The following is a 22,344-nucleotide window of genomic DNA, read 5'->3' on the forward strand; positions in this document are numbered from 1 at the left end:
TAACATTGTGCTCATGCACATGGAGTTATTTAAGAGTCAGCACTAATTGCCTGAAATGCAAGTCTGTGAAAATATCTGAGATAAGGAGGCAGTCAGCAGAAGAAAATATACAAGGTAATTACAGAGGTAAAAAATATATTTCTATAACAGTTAGAAGCCTGATGAAACAGACAGCAGTCTGAGAAACGCGTTGCTTGTTCTTTTAATATCTAGTGTCATGAGACACTGAGATTTTTATTTTATTAATAAAATTTGGTTTTATGTAAACCTCTTTGTGAGAGTCTGAGCTCTGTCAGTCCGGCAAGACATTGGAGAAACCAGTTTCCTTGCAGTGTCAGTGAGCTGGGACACTGTGAGATCCCAGTCTGTTTGATTTAGCACAATTGGGTGCTGCTCCACTTGTGAGTACCTTTTTGATTACCTATCAAATCTCTTTCACCAACTGTATTACACTAGGAGGCGCCTTTGTCTTTTTGTGATTTTTTTCACAGAGAAAACTTACATTTTTGGTGTTTACTATCCCTTTAAGAGAAGTGTAATTTGTAAAAGAAAAGGATACAGATGCTTTGACAAAGTTGATTTATAAAGACTAAATGTGCTGATAATTAATCAATTACGATTATTACAAAATATTAATACCTTTTCCTTTCCAGTGAGCCTGTGATGCAAAGCCAACGTGCCCCCCGTATTTCCGATTAAATTCCGCCATCAGTGCTTTGTAAGGATTCCTGATCAGTAGAACAGCTGAGTCAAATGATTCAATCTCTTTTTTGCCACTTTCATGAGTCTTAATACAAACAGTCCTTCCATTTCGCCAGTGATCTCTCTCTCCTTTAAAACCTTTAATTATAGATAGAAACTATGAGCTTTTTATTTTGTACATTATGAATACATAAGTGAAATAAATAGTAAGTGAAGACTGACAATTATGTCAATTCTTTTATGCAATAGCATTATAAAATAATTATTAACTCACTTTTGCTCTAAACAATTGGTATATCATGTTTTCAAATAAACTGCTCATCTCACATTTATTAAAACAGACTAGTGAGAATGAACAAAGGCGCCAAGTAATATCTTGTTTTGTTTTTTAAAGACCATTAAATACAGTAGAACTACACATCCATAATAAAAAGACCATGCAATTACTACATTTCAAAGTTTCCTTCCATTTACCTGCCCCCCTGTATCATGAAACAGCCAACAGCCATTTACAAACTCATATACATATATATTGTGAACTCTTGCGCATGCTCAGTAGTATCTGATGCATAAGCAACTTTGCATTTAAAAAGACTGCACATTGATAATGGAAAATACATTGTTAGTTTTTTTTATTTTTTATTTCACGCTCTTTTTGAATCATGAAAGTTTAATTTTTACTTTGTGTCTCTTTAAAGGGACATTACACTACTGAGTACATACCACTTAGAATGATCAGTTAGCTAAACTCTACATCTTCACACTGGGCAAAAAGAAATTATGCAAAAACAAAATCTGCGAAAATTATTATGTGATCTAAATAGCTGTCAAAAAGCCAGTAGCATCACAGATCTGTGACAGTGCACTGCTTATATCACAGGATGCAACGATACGTGAGCCACAAGATGGCGGCGCCCAGTATAAAATGCAGAGCTTTACCATATAATTAGTTAAAATAAGAGACTAGCTTTAAAGAGAGCTGCAGGTACAGGAGGGAAACAAATAGAATGGTTTTAACCATGCTACTGTAGTTGTCCCTTTAAGTACATTCTAATGTTAATAATGCTGCCATTGATATGTGCTTAAAGCTTCTCTGTAGGTGAATGAAATGTTGAGAAGCCATTATGCATGCATTTGTCTGCACCTCAAGCACATGAATAGTGCAAACACACCACTGATCTTTTCTGCACACATCCACCATGAAGCAACTGCTATTTGCATCACCTTAAAATGATTAAACTATCTTTGTCAGGCTAACTCATAATAACGGTACATTCTCTGGTACATCTGATTCAAGGAACATTGTTTGTGCTCATGCATATGAAAGAGCTGCGGTTAAATACATATTTTTGCATAAAAAGGTTTTAGACAAAGCTGTTGACGTTTCTAGTGACACTAATAAAGAGTACAATTTATAACAAGGTATCCATTGCTTATTGGCTGAGAAGGCTAATTACCACATAAAAAGTGTATTCAGCACAGGAATATTCATTAACACGGTACGAAATCTTGAAATACTTTATTTTAGATGGAACAATTATATTTTTTAGTGCCATGTCCCTTTACAGGGATTTATCAACCCAAAACCAGTGAACTTATCTTTTTGTTGTAGCAATTAATACACATTTTAATGCAAATAATTATATAATCAGTATAAAACCATACACGCAGATAGTCAAATCTAAAATATCAAAAAAGAGAAAGGGCGCCTGTAGCAAATCTAAAATATAAAGTAATGATCCACTAAGAACCAGTTTACAAGTGGAAGCACGGAAGCATTGCGCTCACGAGAACACGCTTCTATAGGCATGAGAACTAGCGCAGCGAAGGGGGTAAGTCGCTCAGGGATTGGCAGCAAGGTGTAAATATAGATGTATATGCTAATATAAATATACTGTATATGTATGGGTTAATATGTGCATATACACATATTATCACATAAATATATATTTACAGGGAATACACGGCCCCCATAGACCGCAATGTAAAGGTACTTTTCAGTACACCACACTTCCACAACTTTAAAGCCTGATAACTGCTTCAGTTTTTTTTTTTTTTTTTTTTTTAAATGCTTTGCTTTTTAAATTTAATAAGCACTACACATTCAATTATGGGGGCGATTAAGGAACATTTAGAAAAGTAACCAGAGTTCTGACCTCTGGTTAATTTTCTGAGCGCTATGACTAGCCACTTGCAATGGCTGATTATTTATTGCACACCCGCAAACAGGCTGATTTGCAAGTTTGCGGGCGCACAATAAATTAGCGCTCCACTTGTAATCTAGCTCTAGTCTAAATAAATAGGTAAAAGTCACATTTTGCTAAAGCAAAATATTACAAATATTTAAAGTTATAAAATTACACTATATGGATTAACTATAAAAGCTAGGCTCATCACTGATCCTAATTACTGGTATTTCTTCTTCACAGACAGTCACGGTTCATTTCCAATCACTTTACAATGTATTAGCTGCTTGCCATTTACTTGAATTTCTATACTGCCTCTATATCTTCTGTGTTCAAGTCAAGTTACACATTTTATTGGATTAATAAATCTTTTTCAAGTTTTGATTGATCACAATATCTTCAATAAACATATAACAGTGCACCATGTTTAAACATCTAATACTTCAAAAGATGTGAAATATTAAAAAGATTACAAATGTATGAAATGCATTGTATTGTACCAATGTTAGGACTTTCATTTAGTCATTTGAAAAAAGGCAGTCAAGGCTTCATTTATCCCCTATATGGTGATTATTTTCTGTGATCACTGACAGCTTTCATGGTTTGGAGTTTTGTTTAAATCTGAAGTGTGCACTCATTCTGCTCTGCATTTGTGACTATAGAGCAGTGTGAGCCTTCACTTCCTGCAGTCTAGGAAAGGGTGGTAAACTATTTCCTTGGTTGTATTCACTGCTTCCTCAGGTTTGAAAAAGAAAAAAAAATCTCAACCAGGAAGCTGACAGCAAGCATAGGACAAAAAAAATCCTTGGCTGACGGTGTCTCTTTTAAATCTGCTTATGATGCTAAAAGGGAAGTTAAAAACAAAATTACATTTCCTGTTAAGGGCTAGATTACAAGGGGAGTGCTAAATTATTGCACTGCCGCATACGGGGAAATTTGCCTTTTTGTGGGAGTGAAATTGTACAACTTGTTCCAGAAATGGTTTTACTTTTATGTTCTTGATAAAGGCTTTTTTTTAGCTGAAACGCGTTGAGCTGTATTTTAAATAAACCTGAAACTGCATCTGAAGACACCATTGTGATTTTTTTAATAAAAGGCTGATTTTAACTGAAATCTTGTGAGTATAACCTGTTTGTGCACCTACCACACTGTTTGAAACTTTCTACACTATTGTGAGCCTTTTATCTTGGAGGTGAAAGAAGTCAGGTTAAATCAGAGGACGTGAGCAGCTTGGATCCCCTGGGGGTGACACAGCACTGCCATATTCAATATTTCTTAAATATATATGTATATCAGCTTTTATGTATATCTGTGATGGCATCAGAACAAGGCTCCCATAGTAGCCTATGGAAGCACGCTCTCGTGAGTGCAATGCTTTCTAGCAACTTGAACGCAATGCTGCGTTCACATTGCGGCTAACTTATAATACCAGTGCACATTATCATGCACTGTTATTACATAATGGAGTGCTAATATCGCTTTCATGAAAGTGATCTATTGCGCTCCACTTGTAATCTAATGCTAAATGTTCAGAAATGAAAAAACAACATTGGCATATCCATTCTTATTATTTGCCTTCAAAAGTATTCTTGTTCCACTTCTCCCAGGTAAGAGGAAGGGCCTTAAAGCGACATTTTTGTATTAGCAAAAATGCTTCTAATTAAAGCTATACGGTCAGATTACGAGTTTTTCGTTATGAGCTGTGCGGTGCTAAAGAGCAGTTTTTTTCTCACCGCTCACTCACCTACAGCGCTGGTATTACAGGTTTTTATAAACCCGGCATTAAAAGGCAAGAAGTGAGCATACAGCAAAATTGAGCTCCATACCGCACTCCAATACCAGCGCTGCTTAAGTCAGCAGTGAGCTGGTCATACGTGCTCGTGCACGATTTCCCCATAGACATCAATGGAGAGAGCCGGCTGAGAAAAAGTCTAACACCTGCAAAAAAGCAGCGTAAAGCTCCGTAACGTAGCCCCATTGATTCCTATGGGGAAACACATTTTATGTTTACACCTAACACCCTAACATGAACCCCGAGTCTAAACATCCCTAATCTTACATTTATTAACCCCTAATCTGCCGCCCCCGGCATCGCCGACACCTACATTATTCTTATTAACCCATAATCTGCCGCTCCGGACACCACCGCCACCTACATTATACTTATTAACCCCTAATCTGCTGCCCCTGACACCTACATTATATTTATAAACCCCTAATCTCCCTCCCCCAATGTCGCTGCAACCTACCTACACTTATTAACCCCTAATCTGCCACCCCAACGTCTCCGCCACAATATCAAATGTATTAACCCCTAAATCTACGTCTAACCCTAACCCTAACACCCCCTAACTTAAATATAATTTAAATAAATCTAAATAAAACTTACTATTAATAACTAAATAATTCATATTTAAAACTAAATACTTACCTATAAAATAAACCCTAAGCTAGCTACAATATAACTAATAGTTACATTGTAGCTATCTTAGGGTTTATTTTTATTTTACAGGCAAGTTTATATTTATTTTAACTAGGTAGAATAGTTACTAAATAGTTATTAACTATTTAATAACTACCTAGCTAAAATAAATACAAATTTACCTGTAAAATAAAACCTAACCTATGTTACAATAACACCTAACACTACACTACAATGAAATAAATTACCTATATTAAATACAATTAAATAAATTAAATCAAATTAGCTAAATCACAAAAAAACAAACACTAAATTACAGAAAATAAAAAACAAATTACAGATCTTTAAACTAATTACACCTAATCTAAGAGCCCTATCAAAATAAAAAAGCCCCCCCAAAATAAAAAAATACCTAGCCTACAATAAACTACAAATAGCCCTTAGAAGGGCCTTTTGCGGGGCATGGCCCCAAAGAAATCAGCTCTTTTACCTGTAAAAAAATACAAACAACCCCCCCAACAGTAAAACCCCCCAACCACACAACCAATCCCCCAAATAAAACCCTAACTAAAAAAAACTAAGATCCCCATTGCCCTGAAAAGGGCATTTGGATGGGCATTGCCCTTAAAAGGGCATTTAGCTCTATTGCTGCCCAAAGCCCTAACCTAAAATATAAACCCACCCAAGACACCCTTAAAAAATCCTAACACTAACCCCCAAAGATTCACTTACCAGGAGAAGTCTTCATCCAAGCGGCAAGATGTCCTCAACGAAGCTGGCAGAAGGGGTCGTCCAGACGGGCAGAAGTGGTCCTCCAGAAGGGCAGAAATCTTCATCCAGACGGCATCTTCTATCTTCATCCTAACGACGCAGAGCGCCTCCATTCTCTTCATACGACTTCTTCTTTGGAATGAATATAACTTTAAGTGACGTCATCCAAGATGGCGTCCCTTAGTTTTCCGATTGGCTGATAGAATTCTATCAGCCAATCGGAATTAAGGTCAAATTTTTTTATTGGCTGATGCAATCAGCCAATAAGATTGAGCTGGCATTCTTTGATGACGTCTCTTAAAGTGATATTCATTCTGAAGAAGACGTCGTTTGAAGAGGATGCTCCGTGCCGGATGTCTTGAAGATGGAGCCGCTCCGCATCGGAAGGATGAAAATAGAAGATGCCGTCTGGAGGACCACTTCTGCCTGTCTGGAGGACTACTTCTGCCCGTCTGGAGGACCACTTCTGCCTGTCTGGAGGACCACTTCTGCCGGCTTTGTTGAGGACATCTTGCCGCTTGGATAAAGACTTCTCCCGATAAGTGAATCTTCAGGGGTTAGTGTTAGGATTTTTTAAGGGTTTATTGGGTGGGTTTATTTTTTAGGTTAGGGCTTTGGGCAGCAATAGAGCTAAATGCCCTTTTAAGGGAAATGCCCAACCAAATGCCCTTTTCACGGCAATGAGGAGCTTAGGTTTTTTTAGTTAGGGTTTTATTTTTGGGGGGTTAGTTGTGTGGGTGGGTTTTACTGTTGGGGGGTTGTTTGTATTTTTTTTACAGGTAAAAGAGCTGATTTCTTTGGGGCAATGACCCGCAAAAGGCACTTTTAAGGGCTATTGATAGTTTAGTTTAGGCTAGTTTTTTTTATTTTGGGGGGCTTTTTATTTTGATAGGGCTCTTAGATTAGGTGTAATTAGTTTAAAGATCTGTAATTTGTTTTTTATTTTCTGTAATTTAGTGGGGTTTTTTGTGATTTAGATAATTTAATTTATTTAATTGCATTTAATGTAGGTAATTTGTTTAATTGTAGTGTAGTGTTAGGTGTTATTGTAACATAGGTTAGGTTTTATTTTACAGGTCAATTTGTATTTATTTTAGCTAGGTAGTTATTAAATAGTTAATAACTGTTTAGTAACTATTCTACCTAGTTAAAATAAATACAAACTTGCCTGTAAAATAAAAATAAAACCTAAGCTAGCTACAATGTAAGTATTAGTTATATTGTAGCTAGCTTAGGGTTTATTTTATTGGTAAGTATTTAGTTTTAAATAGGAATCATTTTGTTAATGATAGTAATTGTATTTAGATTTATTTAAATTATATTTCAGTAAGGGGGTGTTAGGGTTATACTTAAGTTTAAAGGCTTAATAAATTTAGAATTGTGGTGGCGACGTTGGGGACGGCAGATTAGGGGTTAATAAATGTAGGTAGGTGGCGGCAATGTTGGGGGCAGCAGATTAGGGGTTCATAAATATAATGTAGGTTGCGGCGATGTCCAGAGCGGAAGATTAGGGGTTAATAAGTATAATGTAGGTGGTGGCGATGTTAGGGGCGGCAGATTAGAGGTGAATAATATTTAACTAATGTTTGCGAGTCGGGAGTGCGGCGGTTTAGGGGTTAATATGTTTATTATAGTGGCGGCAATGTCCGTAGCGGCAGATTAGGGGTTAAAATTTTTATTATAATGTTTGCGATGCGGGAGGGCCTCGGTTTAGGGGTTAAAAGGTAGTTTATGGGTGTTAGTGTACTTTTTAGCACTTTAGTTATGAGTTTTATGCTACAGCGTTGTAGTGTAAAACTCATAACTACTGACTTTAGAATGTGTTACGGATCTTGTCGGTAGAGGCTGTACTGCTCACTTTTTGGCCTCCCAGGACAGACTCGTAATACCGGCGCTATGGAAGTACCATAGAAAAAAGGGTTTACAAAGTTTACGTAAGTCGTTTTGTGGTAAGGCCAACAAAGTGTGCGGTACACCTATACCTGCAAGACTCGTAATTGCAGCGGGTGTAAAAAAGCAGTGTTAGGAACTGTTAACGCTGCTTTTTTACCTTAACGCACAACTCGTAATCTAGCCGATAGTTTTTTCAAACGTCTATTTATGTATGCACAGTGCACCATAATTTTAAACACTTGCTCAGAGAGCCTACGGTGCTTGTACCATCTGATAATGACTCCATTTGTTAATTTATGACATGATACAAGACCCAGATACAATGCTAGTGCACTGAAATATCTAGCTTTGCACATGCACGTACAGAAAAAAATGTTGACATAAAAATAGTGATAACTTTTACTAGAAGCATTTTCGCCAATACATGTATATTGCATATCTATGTGCATTTAAATTTTGACTGGAATATCCCTTTAAGTATGGCGAAAGCTACATGAGCCTGCAAAATTCTACATAATGATTGGTTAGCAATGATTAGCAAAAGCTAATTTACGTCTGTCCCTATTTGGCCACAGCAGAGGAGAACATTGTTTTCATCAACTATTTCAAGAGGTTTATCATAGACTGCTCTTGATTTTCATTTGCTGACAAAATGACAATGTTAAATGATTTAAAAACATTTGGGACTAGATTACAAGTGAAACACAAAATTATTGCATGCCTGAGAGTTTGCAGGTGCGCAATAAATAACCAGCCATTACAAGTGCTCAGAAAATTAACCAGAGATTAGACCTCTGGTTAATTTTCTAAAAGTGCCCCAAATGCCCTCAAAATAGAGGGCATTATAGTTTTATTATTAAAAAAATGTTGTATTTTTTTTTAATAGAAAACAACTGCACTAGACAGTTTTGGGGTTTTAAAGTTGGCGGCTGTGGGGTGCCTTTACATTGCAGTCTATGGGAACTGTGTTTTCCCAATAAATATATATGTGTATGCTTATATAATCATATACATATATTTTTAAAAATGCTGCAATCGCTGCTCAACTTACCCCCTTCTCTGTACTTAGTTTCTAAAGGCTACAATTGGAGCCTGTTCTCATGCTGTGAGACACTGCTTGTGTTGTGAACTAGTGCAGTGAAGGGGGTAAGTCGCACAAGTGTAAATATATATGTATATACACATATTAACACATAAATATATATGTATATAATCATATACATATATATTTAAAAATGCTGCGCGACTTACCCCCTTCTCTGCGCTTAGTAAATAAATGTGTGATTCTGTTTCTTTATCATTAGCTTACTGATTATTTCTTACATACATGTTGCTGGTAAATGAAGTAGGAACATCATTCCAGTGTTACAATACTTTCTGCTTTAAGGATATCACCTACAGGGGTCCAAAAGTTTCAATTGAGATGGGACACTCACCTGTAGGGGGCACATCTTGCTCTGCAATGACTAGTGGCATTGCTATGGGGGCATGATTTTGAGAGAAACTTGCCACGATATTTATACAGGAAGGTTTGACAACTTCAAATACCCTGGGGTGGTCTAACCTTTTGGGAAGGATGATTCACTTTCACAGGGAAACAACCTCAATTGTTCCTATGTGGCTGCCAGCTCATCTTCTGCTTATTGCAAATAGACGGAAAGGGCAGCCCACTGAGATCTAGTTATGCACCTGCTTTCTGGGTGTCAGAACTTGTAAATTCCGATTTTGTGAAACATATTATTAACATGTGTCAAATCATCTGAAAGCATCTATGAATTGAGTAAATGAATGACTGCAATACCTTAAATTACTTGCTGTTTTTACCAATTAGAAAAAATGATTTATAGATATGTCTGGTGACAAGATTGATTTGACTTTTTATGGACTATTTACAAATTGGGTAATGTTCATTATATTTTAGTTACATTTTAACTTAAGCTGTCACAATATCTAATAATTACATGAAAAAGAACATAAAACAAAACTGCTTAAATCTTGTTATACTGATGTATTTGTTGCTGATGATAATAGCATTGTCATAGTTTCTGCTAGAACATGTTACTTAGAAACAACAAATCATCTTGCATTATTTATGAATGGTGATGACATCAGTGGCAGGTGCTCAGGCAGATAATTGTTAATGTTGCATGTTACTGTTTGTTATTGCCTGGATAATTAAAGGGGCATAAAGGTGCTGTAAGAAAAATCTCTAATGCATAAAAACATTGACTTATTCACTATTGTTTGCCCATAACTATATGATGACCCCCCACAAATGATTTTAACACATAGGTCCATGTTTATGAACATGAGGTTGGACAATATTCCCAGGCATCAATGCAGTCCCTTCCCTGCTCTTGCACAACACTGCATGTCACACCTCCCAGATGTATCAGTATAGGTTGTTTTAACTCCACCACCTTAGAGACTAAAAAGCAGTGCTACATTATAACTTGCTGTTGCAGGCTTGCACCACAAGGGCAATAGTTGAAATTAGCCATAAACTAGCAATGCACTGCTGGTCTAGATGTAAACACTAAGCAAATCAAAGGGGGGGGGGGCATATGCACATAGCCTCCATTCACCATCAGTGTTCAGCTTAGTTATAACAGTGCAATTGCTCCTAAATAGTTGACTTTAGTTATGTGTTCACTCTGTTTTCATGTAATAAATAGTATAAACACATTTTTTATTGCAGGTTGTGTCCCTTTCACATTTTTCTTTTGAGGATATGTAAGTAGATCTATTACACATCAATGCAATGATACCATTTTCTTTAAAACTATTATTGTTGTTGTCAATATGAATCTTTCTGCAAGAGGCACAAAACCTATCCTTAGAAGTAGCTATTGTAATTTTTATTTTATAATACGTTTATTTTGAAAATGCCATAAATACCATAAAGAAAAAGATTAAAATGGATGTTGGCTGTGTGATTTACTTTATATTGTTATTTGAATAGTGGTGTTTGTTTCATACACATTTAAAATTATAAAGATCTCATTTAGGATTAAATAAAGGTAGGACAATTGTCTTGTTCATTCATCGAGTGCTAGACTAAGCTTTAAGAGGAAAAAAAAGTCATTTTATTTTTTCTAACCTCATTTTGTGCATATCCTTTTAAACACCAAATGAAATTATATTTGCTGACAAATTTCAATTCTATAACAATGACCTAAAGTCCTTATTGAGATGAGGCAGGAACACTATATCCAAATAAACAAGCAATCTTCTAGCAAATGATTTTAGCCAGAGGAAAAAAAAAACATAAGATTTAAGTAGATGTATTGCATCAATTATGGATGTATAATTTGTTTGTTCTGCTGTATGCCAGGCTGTGGAGTAGTATGGTGGCTAATCTAATAGTTGCCTGGATACATTGTTTCATAGTCAAATGAGCAGAAAGCCCAGAATGCACATTAAATACTGCTTGACATTTATCAAGCAGAGGAAAATATTCCAAATCATAAACTCATTGTGGAGTCTGAAGACAGCAGAAATGGTTTTAATGAATAGATGTAATCAAGGCTGAGAATTCTAAGGAAGATTGCAGGTACATATCCTGAAGGCATTTTGTGCACTCAAAATGATTGATTGCAAAGACAACATTATGGTCAATGATAAGAGGAAGAGATAGGAAATAGGCACATAGGAAAAATTGTATTTTTATACAGTGTATGATTTGGTAAAGCAGATTAGAGACTGTGCAGGGCAAACCGTTTTGATTAAAAATAGTATATTCTAAAAAAAAACATGAAGTAAAGATTTAAAATGATACAAACTGTGAAAAACTTTGTCTATGATAAAATAGTTGTATTTTCTTGGTAAACATATATTTTTATATTTGTGTGTAAAAATAAATTAGACTAATTGGCAGGGTTTTAATTTTTTACATGCAAAATGTTTCTTATACTATTTAAACTGTATCCAATTTTCTCTGGTTTGGCAAGATTAACTAAAAAGTCTTGTAGAGCAGTGATTTTCAACATTTTTTTTGCCGTGGCACACTTTTTTACATTAAACAATCGTGCGGCACACCACATCCCAAAATTTTACAAAATCACACATTGTAGCCTAATACAGCATATATATATATATATATATATATATATATATATATATATATATATATATATATATATATATATATATACATATACATATATATACACACACACATACACACACGTACTGTACTGTGCTGTCATGCCATGCCTCCTACAAACTATACGTGACATATTGAAATTCATTCACAAACAATCATAATGATTGTCTGTGAATGAATGTCAATATGTCATGGTTGTAAATGATGCCTGCCTCTCTGCCTGATGAGCCTGTCACATCAAAACAAGCAAAATTTAAAAAATATGTCACAATGTTGTCAGTCTGCCGCGGCACACCTGAGGATCTCTCACGGCACACTAGTGTGCTGCGGTGTTGAAAAACACTGTTGTAGAGACAGGGAAGTTTTTTTATTTCGTACAGGTGGTGAGAGTCTACAATCCATTACTTCTGGGAATTATCAGTAGTTGAGTGTCTATTGCTGTGTTCTGTTTTTATTATTTGGCTCTGAATAAGCCTTTTGGGTAATTTATATATATTTTATTTTATATTTATATATATATATATATATATATATATATATATATATACGTGGTACAGAATAATTATTTCCTTGTGTTATTTTGGACATGCATAGAGTTTTCATTTTCCCTCCGTATCGGCTTTTGAATCTGCGTGTGTTGGGATAGTACACTTAAGCCCTTGGGTTTTTGCATGTCGGGTTCTTTCCTGCACATCGGCTTTCGAGTCTGTGCTTTTCGGGTCTGCACATGTCAGGTTTTTGTTACTTTTTTTTTAAGACGTCAGTGTTCCCTAACTTCTTAGTGCACTAACTAGACTTCGAGTGTGGCGTCTGCTGGTATTTTGCTTTCAAATTAGAGCACTCTGGCCTACTACATTTTTAAAGAGTTAATTTTGGATGGGTAATTTTTCCTTTCCTCAAAAACTCTTTAATTAGGGATTTAACTACTTTTGTAGATTTTTGCAATAATGGATCCTTCTGATTCTGTTCCTAAATTCTCCATTGAACCTAGGCCTCCTGAACACCTTCCTACAATTCTTAATTGTGTTAATTGTAAAAATCCTTACCTCCAGCTAATTTATGTGACACATGCTTAAATATTTTAACTTATTCGGACAAGTCTAATGCTGCTCTTGCTTCCAATGGTATTACTCTTCCTTCTGTTTGTTCCTTACGGGGAAATCTACAGACTTTACTCCTTTATTTAAAGACTTCATCCATTCTACAGTATCTAAAATGCTTGCAGCTATGCTACCTTCAAGTAAGCTTAAAAGGTTAGTATATAATTTGACTTCTACTAGCTCTAAGTCCTCTTGGGTTAATGCTTCTGCTAATGTTTCTGCAGAATCCTCAGAAGGGGAGGTTATCTCTGATGATCAGGGGTCTACCTCTGATCATGAATCAGAATCATCCACTTTTTTTGTTTAAAGTTGATCATATCCATTCTCTTTTAAATGACATTTTGCTTACTTTGAAGGTTAAAGATCCTAAAGTAACTGAGGACACATCTTTGAACCATTTAGATTTAATTTCTAAACCCATGGTTAAGTCATTTGAGGTTTTCCCTGTACCTGATGCTGTCTCTGTGATAGTCTCTAGGGAATGGTCTAAACCAGGAAGACCCTTTAATCCTTGTGCTAGGTTTCAGAAAATGTATCCACTACCTGCTTCTAATATTGAATTTCAGGAAACTGTTCCTAAAGTGGATGGGGCCATTTCTACCTTGGCTAAGCATAATACTATTCATTTAAAAGATAGTTCTTCCTTTAAAGACCCTTTAGATAGGAAGTTAGAATCCTTCCATAGAAGAACTTTTCTGCAAGCAGGTTATTTATTTAGGCCAGCAGTCTTAATTGCTGGTGTGACCGCTGCTTTTTCCATTTGGTTAAATAGTCTTTCTGAGCAGTTTTCTGATGATTCTGCTAGTGAAGATTTTTTGAACCTGTTGAATTTTTTTTAATGTGTTAATGCTTTCATTTCTGATGCAAAGTATGTCTTTGACAGTGCTTTCCAGAAGAGCTTTAGGCTTTAAGTCTTGGTCTGCTCATATTATGTCAAAATCCAGGCTTTTATCTCTTTCTTTCCAATGAATGTTGTTTGGTTCTGATTTGGATTCAATTATTTCTACTATGACTCAAGATAAATTAGCTTTTCTTACTCAGGAGAAGAAGTCCAGGGGTAAATGAAAAGATTATAATTTTTGTTCCTTTTATGAACAAAAATTAGAGTCTTCCTCTCAAGATCAAGGTCCCCCTGGCTCCATCTGAAAGCCAAATTCTAACTGAAACAGGCCTAAACAGTCCAAAAAGTCTATCCCTACTTCCAATTCTGCATGAAGATGAGGCTCCCAATTAAAAGGCTCTGGTAGGGGGCAAGTTGTGCCTTTTTCAGGAAGCTATGTTTCAGTCTGTTCTGCATCCCTGGGTTCTAAATATAGCATCTCAGTTTTACCCAGAGGAAGGTTTATTCTGTCCAATGTTCCAAAGAATCCTTTGAAGGCTCAACCCTTTTTTCAGTCAGTCTCAGATCTAGAATCTATCAGGGGGATTGTTCCTGTTCTATTGTTGCAATAAGTGATGGGATTTTATTCAAGTCTCTTCATTGTTCCAAAAAAGGAGGGAACTTTCAGACAAGTTTTGGATCTAAATGCTCTAAAGAAATTTGTCAGAGTTCCTAATTTCAAAATAAATACTATTCAGACTATGCTGCCTTTTATTAAGCAAGGACAGTCCACAATATATTTAAAGAATTCTCAGTGAACGTTAACAGTTCCTAAGGTTTGGCTTTCTAGACAAGCACTTTCAGTTTGTTGCTCTACCATTTGGTCTAGTTATAGCTCTGTGATCTGATCAGAACTCAGGGTATTGAGGTGTTTCCCTACATTGACAATATCATGTTTCAAGCTCAATCTTTACATTTAGCATCATCTCACAACACCAGACTGTTGTGGTTTTATGAGCAGCATGGTTAGAAGATCAATTTTCCAAATCGCTATTTGGTTCCTCAGACAAAGTTTACTTTACTGAGTGTAAAATTGATTCAGTTTCCATTAATTTATTTAACAGATCAGAGAAGGCTGAAGTTGGTTTCAACCTGCATAAACCTTCAGTCTCTTTCTTTTCATTCAGTTGCTCTTTGTATGAAGGTATTAGGTCTCATGATTGGATGCTAATCCATTTTCACATGAAGCCTCTTCAGCTTTGCCAGTAGGCCGGGATCATACTCATCTGTCTCAAGAGATTCTTCTGGATTACAGAATTGTTCAGTCCCTGTCTTGGTGGCTGGATCACCAGCTTATTATACAGAGAGCTTATTTTGTTCATTCTATTTTGACTGTGTTCATTACAGATGCAAGTCTTACTGGTTGGGGGCCATCTGCTGGTCTCTGAGGACACAGGGGGTCTGGACACCTCGGTAGGGGAGGTTGCCAATAAATGTTCTGGAACTCTTTGTGATTTTCAGAGCTCTTCAAAGGTTGCCTCTGTTAAAGAAGAAGTATCATCTCCATTTTCAATCAGACAAATTTACTGCTGTGGCCTATATCAATCATAAGGGGGGAACTCACAGTTCCCTAGCCATGAGGGAAGTGTCTCAAATCCATTCATGGGGAAAACCAATTGTTATCTGATTTCTGCAGTTCATATTTCAAGAAAGAACAACTGGGAAGCAGATTTTTTCAGTCGTCAGTCTCTGCATCCAGGGGAATTGTCTCTCTATCTGGATGTTTGCAATCAGATTATTATCTTTGGTGGCTCCCAGAGCTAGGTCTCATGGCCTCTCAGTTAAACAATTTCCAAGTACTTTGAAGGTCCATGGATACTAAGGCAAAGTTTGTGGATTTGGACCTTTCAGCTTGTCTATGTGTTTACATCTCTGGTTCTTCTCCCCAAAGTATTTTCCAAGATCAGTCAAAGAGTCATCAGTAATTCTGATTGCTCCAGCTAGGCCTTGCAAAGTTTGGTATGCAGATCTGGTGCAGATGTCCAGTTGCCCTCCATGGCCTTTTCCTGTGTGGCTAGACCTTCTGTCTAAAGGCACATTTTTCATCTAGATCTTAAAGGGACAGTCAAGTCCAAAAAAAATTTAATGATTCCAAAAAGGCATGTAATTTTAAACAACTTTCCAATTTACTTTTATCACCAACTTTGTTTTCTTGGTATTCTTAGTTGAAAGCTAAACCTAGGAGGTTCATATGCAAGTATCTTAGACCTTGAAGTCCAATTGTAATCTTAATGCATTTTGACAGTTTTTCAACACTAGAGGGCATTAGTTCATGTGTTTCATATAGATAACATTGAGCTCATGCACAAGTGAGCACTGATTGGCTAAAATGTCTGTCAAAAGAACTGAAATAAGGGGGCAGTCTGCAGAGGCTTAGATACAAAGTAATTACAGAGGTAAAACATGTATTATTATAACTGTGTTGGTTATGCAAAACTGGGGAATGGGTAATTAAGGGATTATCTATCTTTTAAAACAACACAAATTCTGATGTTGACTGTCCCTTTAAGTCTATAAGCTTGATGGCATGGAGATTGAATAATTATTTCTTAGGCAGAGGGGGTTTTCAGACTCTGATCCAGGCTCATAAGTCTTTGACTTAGAAGATTTATCATAAGGTCTGGAAGACCTTTATTTCTTGGTGTTTGGATCCTGGCTTTTCCTGGCCTTTTTAAAAAAATCATTGGATTTTGCAGTTATTACAGGATGGTTTGGATAAGAACTTATCTGCCAGTTCTATGAAATGGCAGATTTCTGCTCTTTCAGTTTTGTTCCATAGGAAGGTTGCTAATCTTCTTGACATTCATAGTTTTGTTCAGGATTTGGCACACATTAAGTCTGTTATTAAGCCAATTTATGCACCTAAATTTGGTTTTGAAGGTCCGATTTTCAGAAAAAGAGTATCCACAGACCATGATTCACCACTACCTTCACACAAAGGACCATTAATTGTAAAGGGAGCATTGTCAAGTAAGAGTGATGCTCTTAAATCACTCATGCCTCTGCTGTGAAAAACCATCTACAACATAGTTTTTGATTTAAAATGAATAAACTATTCCTAAATAGGTAAAATACTCTAAATCTTAGATGTTCTGGAATATATAAAAGATTAGCATAATTTTTTTTTTATATAAAACTGTTTAATTATCTTTTCTGGGTCTCCTTTGACATGTGCTTGCTCAATCAGCATCTGTGAATGTATGGTTTTAAGTAACTGTCCAAAAGGTGGCTCTATGATTAGCCCAATAGTGTAATATTAACTGCCTGGTAATCAACAAAGCCATATTAATAAAAATATTAGTTTTAGCAGGAGACTCCTCTTATAGAAGGGAACCTGTTTAACCCTTACAGGCATATTTATTAATGTGCGAGCGGACATGATATGAAGTAGCGTATCATGTCCACTGCACATCGATAAATTATCATTGCACCAGCAGTTCTTGTGAACTTCTGGTGCAATGCCACCCCCTGCAGATTCACGGCAAATCGGCCGCTAGTAGGGGGTGTCAATGAACCCGATCATATTTGATCAAGTTGATTTCTGTGCGAGGCCTCAGAGCAGGTGGACAAGTTATGGAAACAAGGGGCATCAAGCTCCATACAGAGCTTGATAAATATGCCCCTTAGAGTCACTATATTTTACCACTTTTGTAAACCAGTACATGATTTTGCTCCAATACCATTTTAATTTTGGGCAATAGTTTCTATATTTTAACATCTAATATTGATCTTATGTTCATTGATACACATAAGCCCTTTCATATGGGCACTTCAACACTTCACCAAATATATACATACAGTATGTTGCATTACAAGTATGCTAACCCCTTATATCATATGTCTTACCGGTCTGGGGGTGTACAAATGGAATGGAAGCCTTAAACCAATGAATCGCAATTTCTGCAATTTAAGCAAGGAAAGCATCCCTGTTTCCCTTCAGTTATTTGACTTTGTTTCAATATTTTGAAACTACCAACATCCATGCAGACCAATTCATCTCTAATATTCCGCCTCCTTCACAAACAAGCTAATGTTTCTTTAATATACCCATAATCAGCTTACTATGTTCTGTATAATCCATATATAACATTAATCATTTCTGTTTCATAATATCTTATTATATGTAAGCCATTCAATCAAACCCAATGAGGAGCTCCTTTCCTTAAGGTTATCTTGTAATTTGTCCTGTTCTGACACTATTCTTTAAACTCTCAGAAAACAAGCTACATGGGAGGGATCTGATGATACTTTAAGGATTTAAAACTCCCCACCTTCCACATAGAATGTTGTGTCTAAAAAGATTACACATCCCTTGATACAAGTTAATGTAAACTTTATAGAATTGGTACTGCAATTTATGTACTGAACAAAGGTTCACTGGGATCCAATCTACATGCTGTAGGAAGAATCTGTTATCATAAACAAACCTTTCTTCAAATATGTTCATATATATATATATATATATATATATATATATATATATATATATATATATATATATATATATATATATATATATACATATATCATTATATGTGGGGGAGACACTGGACCCATGGCTATCCCCTGTTCTTGTAAAAAGAAGGTGCATTGAAATAGAAAATAGTTATAATAAAGTACAATTTGCAACATTTTTTCAAAAAAAGCTTTCTTGCCTTAATCAGTGCAACCATCTAAAGCTCTCATTGCTAAAACTCATGTTTTATCACAGTATATATTACAAATTAATGTATAAAATCATTAGTTTTCTTGATATATGAATTTGCACTTGCTCAAAGTGACTGTAAAAGTCTGTCAAGGAAGATAGCTATATTTGTAAATACAGAATCCACCCCTGCTGCAACTGACTTTCCAGGTGGATTATTTAACTGCTTATGCACTTTAGGACGTGTATAAAACATTGATGTTAGAAGGTGCTCTTTTATCAAAAAACTACCTGTCTCCCCTTTATTCACTACTGTTAAAACTACCCTTTGAATTTCACTTTGTGGGGATGATGTATTATGATGCGGGCGGACATGATCACTGTAGTGGATCATGTCCGCCCGATACCGCTAAATACCAACAGCATACACTGTCAGAATTTAACATTCCACAAGCATTTCTAGTGAAATGCTTGTGAAATGCTGTGCCATGCAGATTTGTGGCCAATCGACCTCTAGCATGGGGTGTCAATCATCCCGATCGTATCTGATCGGGATGATTGCTGTCCGAAGCCTCAGAGGTGGCGGACAAGTTAAGGAGCAGCAGTCTTATCACCGCTGCTTCTTAACTTATGTTTCGGGGAACCTGAAACTACGGGGGTAGATTGCAGCATCCGCTGCTTGTTAAATCTACCCCTGCATTATTATTATTGTTTATTTGTATAGCGCCGCCAAATTTCATAGCGCTGGATCTTATGTACTGGGATACATGAAGGTTCACAATATACTTCCCTGTTATGCAGTTGTCTTTGCATTTAAATAATTTACATTAGTGATTGATCTGCCCTTATCAGCTGTTTTCACCACTATGTTCATATTCATTTTTAATGATTTAATTTCTCATCTCTGGCATCCTGAAAAAAATGAGATTTCACCCTTATATTTCTCAGTATCCCTCTTCAAGATCTATATTGATTGGCACACTTGGGTTAACCCCATTTTTATTTTCTTTTTCAGCCATACCCAGCTGCACAAGCTTGCTTGGTCTGCAGAAGTTTCTGTGCAGTGAGCTGTTCTTTCATTGCACAGGACTTGAAAGGAGAACTGAATTTGAAGGCTGTCTGGTGATATTTATATTGCATTTATCCAGTCTGGTAAGTTAAACCCCTGTATGTGAGTTATCTGGGTGGTGTTTTACTAATTTTTATTTGAAAAAGCTTGATGTTTCTTAGAACCCCAGAGGCAGAATTATGCCAGCTTGTCAGACAAACTTCTTAGTAAATGATGATATGGCTAGTGCATGAGGCTCTAGTGCTTTTCATGGGACATGAATACTACATCTGCTCCCTTATATCCATATTTGGCAATGAGAGTTATGCCGAATTCTATAATGTAAGATTTTTGTTATAATTAGTTGTATATATTTGCTGTTCCCATTGTAAATAATGTTAAAAAATCTAAAACAAATATTCTGCTGAAACGGATGCCCACATGAAAGAAATTCCGCTAAATCAAACATTGGGAATCAAACAAATGTTTTGCCCTTACATATCTCTGATGACTACAATGGAATGTCCTTAGTGGACTAACATGGTTAAATACTCTCAGCTTAGGTAATGTATGCAGAAACTACACTATGTGTACTATGCTGAATGAAGGATATGACTGTTTGAAGGTCAGTATTAAATATAAAATGTAAAAAAATACATATTACACATTCAGCTTTGCATTATTGTACCCAGCTTTCAAACCCCATGAGATTTAATCTTACAGTTGTTTAAGCAAACCTCAAAATGAGACCAACTGTTTCCGATGCATCACAGTATCACAGTAAAGGGACATAGAAGCCAAATTTGAACTTTAATGATTCAGGCACAGTGTATGTATAATTAAAAAAAAAAGTTCCAATTTACTACTATTATAAAATAGACACAGTATATATGACAGCTTGATAGTCTAACAAACTAACCAATAGAAATGTAATGGTAATAAACTAGAAATAAATGTTTTACTGTACTGAGACATTTCATTTTAATTTGTATTTGCTTCCAAAATTTAATTTACATTAGTTCCAGGTACTAAGCACAAAATGTATAATATTGTTACAAACATTGTTGCAAATATACCACTTTAATTTAATAAGCCTATGCCTTTCCCTCTTTCTAGAATATAAATTGTAAACTCTAACAAGAAGAGCCTTCAATTCCCCTTCTCATGATGTTCGCCCAAGCTCCTTTCTAATAAAAATATGTTGAAGTAAGTTCTGGAACATGTATGCATCTTGAGCACAATACGTATAATATTGCTACAAACATTGTTGTAAATATACCAATTTAATTTAATAAGCCTATGAGGCCTATTTAACAACGGTCTTGCAGACCTGATCCGACAGTGCGGATCAGGTCCGCAAGACCTCTCTGAATGTGGAGCCCCCTGCAGACTTGTGGCCAATGGGCCGCCAGCAGGGAGGTGTCAATCAACCCAATCATACTCAATCGGGTTGAGTTGTGGCGATTCCTGTCCGCCTGATCAGGGCAGGCAGACATAGTTATGGAGCAGCGGTCTTTAGACTGCTGCTCCATAACTTGTGTTTCTGGAGAGTCTGAAGACTCGCCAGAAACACGGGCCCACAAGCTCTATACGGAGCTTGATAAATGGGCCTCTATGTCTTTCCCTCTTTCTAGAATATAAATTGTAACCTCTAACAAGAAAGTCTTTACCTCCCATACTTATGATGTTCACTCATCTAAAAGAGCACTGTAGAAAATGTCCTACATTACAAATTAAGAATAATCCTTGTGTTTACACAGAAGTGAGGACACTTTAAGAAAAATGATGACTTACAACTAGAAACTTAATTCAAACTTTATAGCTTTTAATTCTTTTAGAAATGTTCACATGCCAAGATTTTAATAACATCATTTTACAAAAGATAAACACCTTTGTTTTGTTACTTTATATTTTATTAAGTGAATTTTGTGTGCCTATTTCAGTAGTTATGTGACCAAGTTATTATACCATGTGGTTGTTTTCTAATATGAAGAAACAATGTCTATCTGTGAAGAAACAAGTATCACCTAAGCTGTAAATCAGTTTGCATAGCAGATCCCAAGAATATGGATGTCACATTTCACACTTTTTTTCTTGTTGTATTATATGATTTTATGTTACATTCTATTTCTTTTAGGGATCATTGACTTGATTAAAAATGTTTTTAAAACTGATTATTGTGTAATAAATATTTTTATAGTGGTTATTTTTTCTGTTGTTTTCTAGCAAAACACTGTTTGTTAAAAGCAGGACGATCAAGGACCTTTATATAAATGAAGGTCTTTCAAGCTTATAAGACATCACATATAACCTTGTCAATGTTTGTGATTCTTAATAGGTTTTTATGTACACAACCCTTTGTGTCAATTTATAAATGGCATGATGCGTTTCTCGAATGCATATATAATCTCTAATAGAAAACATTTAATACACAACTAACCAAATTACAAGTGAAGCACTAAATATCACTTTTATGAAAGCGCTATATGCGATCCACTGTGTAATAACAACTTATGCTAATATGCGCTGGCATTACACTTTCACAGCAATGCAAATGCGACCTCGAGAGCGTGCTTCCATAAGCATCAGAAC

General features: G+C 35.8%; 1 protein-coding gene across 1 annotated transcript in view; it reads right to left on the bottom strand.

Moving 5' to 3' along the window:
- WSCD2 (WSC domain containing 2) overlaps positions 1-22,344 on the bottom strand; it is a 344,950-nt gene that overhangs the window by 40,118 nt on the left and 282,488 nt on the right. Inside the window, exon 7 of the mRNA XM_053701694.1 lies at positions 640-840. Within this exon, the coding sequence (XP_053557669.1) occupies positions 640-840 (201 nt within the window). The remainder of the gene's footprint in view (positions 1-639; positions 841-22,344) is intronic.

This window comes from Bombina bombina, chromosome 2, assembly GCF_027579735.1.
Source record: "Bombina bombina isolate aBomBom1 chromosome 2, aBomBom1.pri, whole genome shotgun sequence".
Taxonomy (NCBI): domain Eukaryota; kingdom Metazoa; phylum Chordata; class Amphibia; order Anura; family Bombinatoridae; genus Bombina; species Bombina bombina.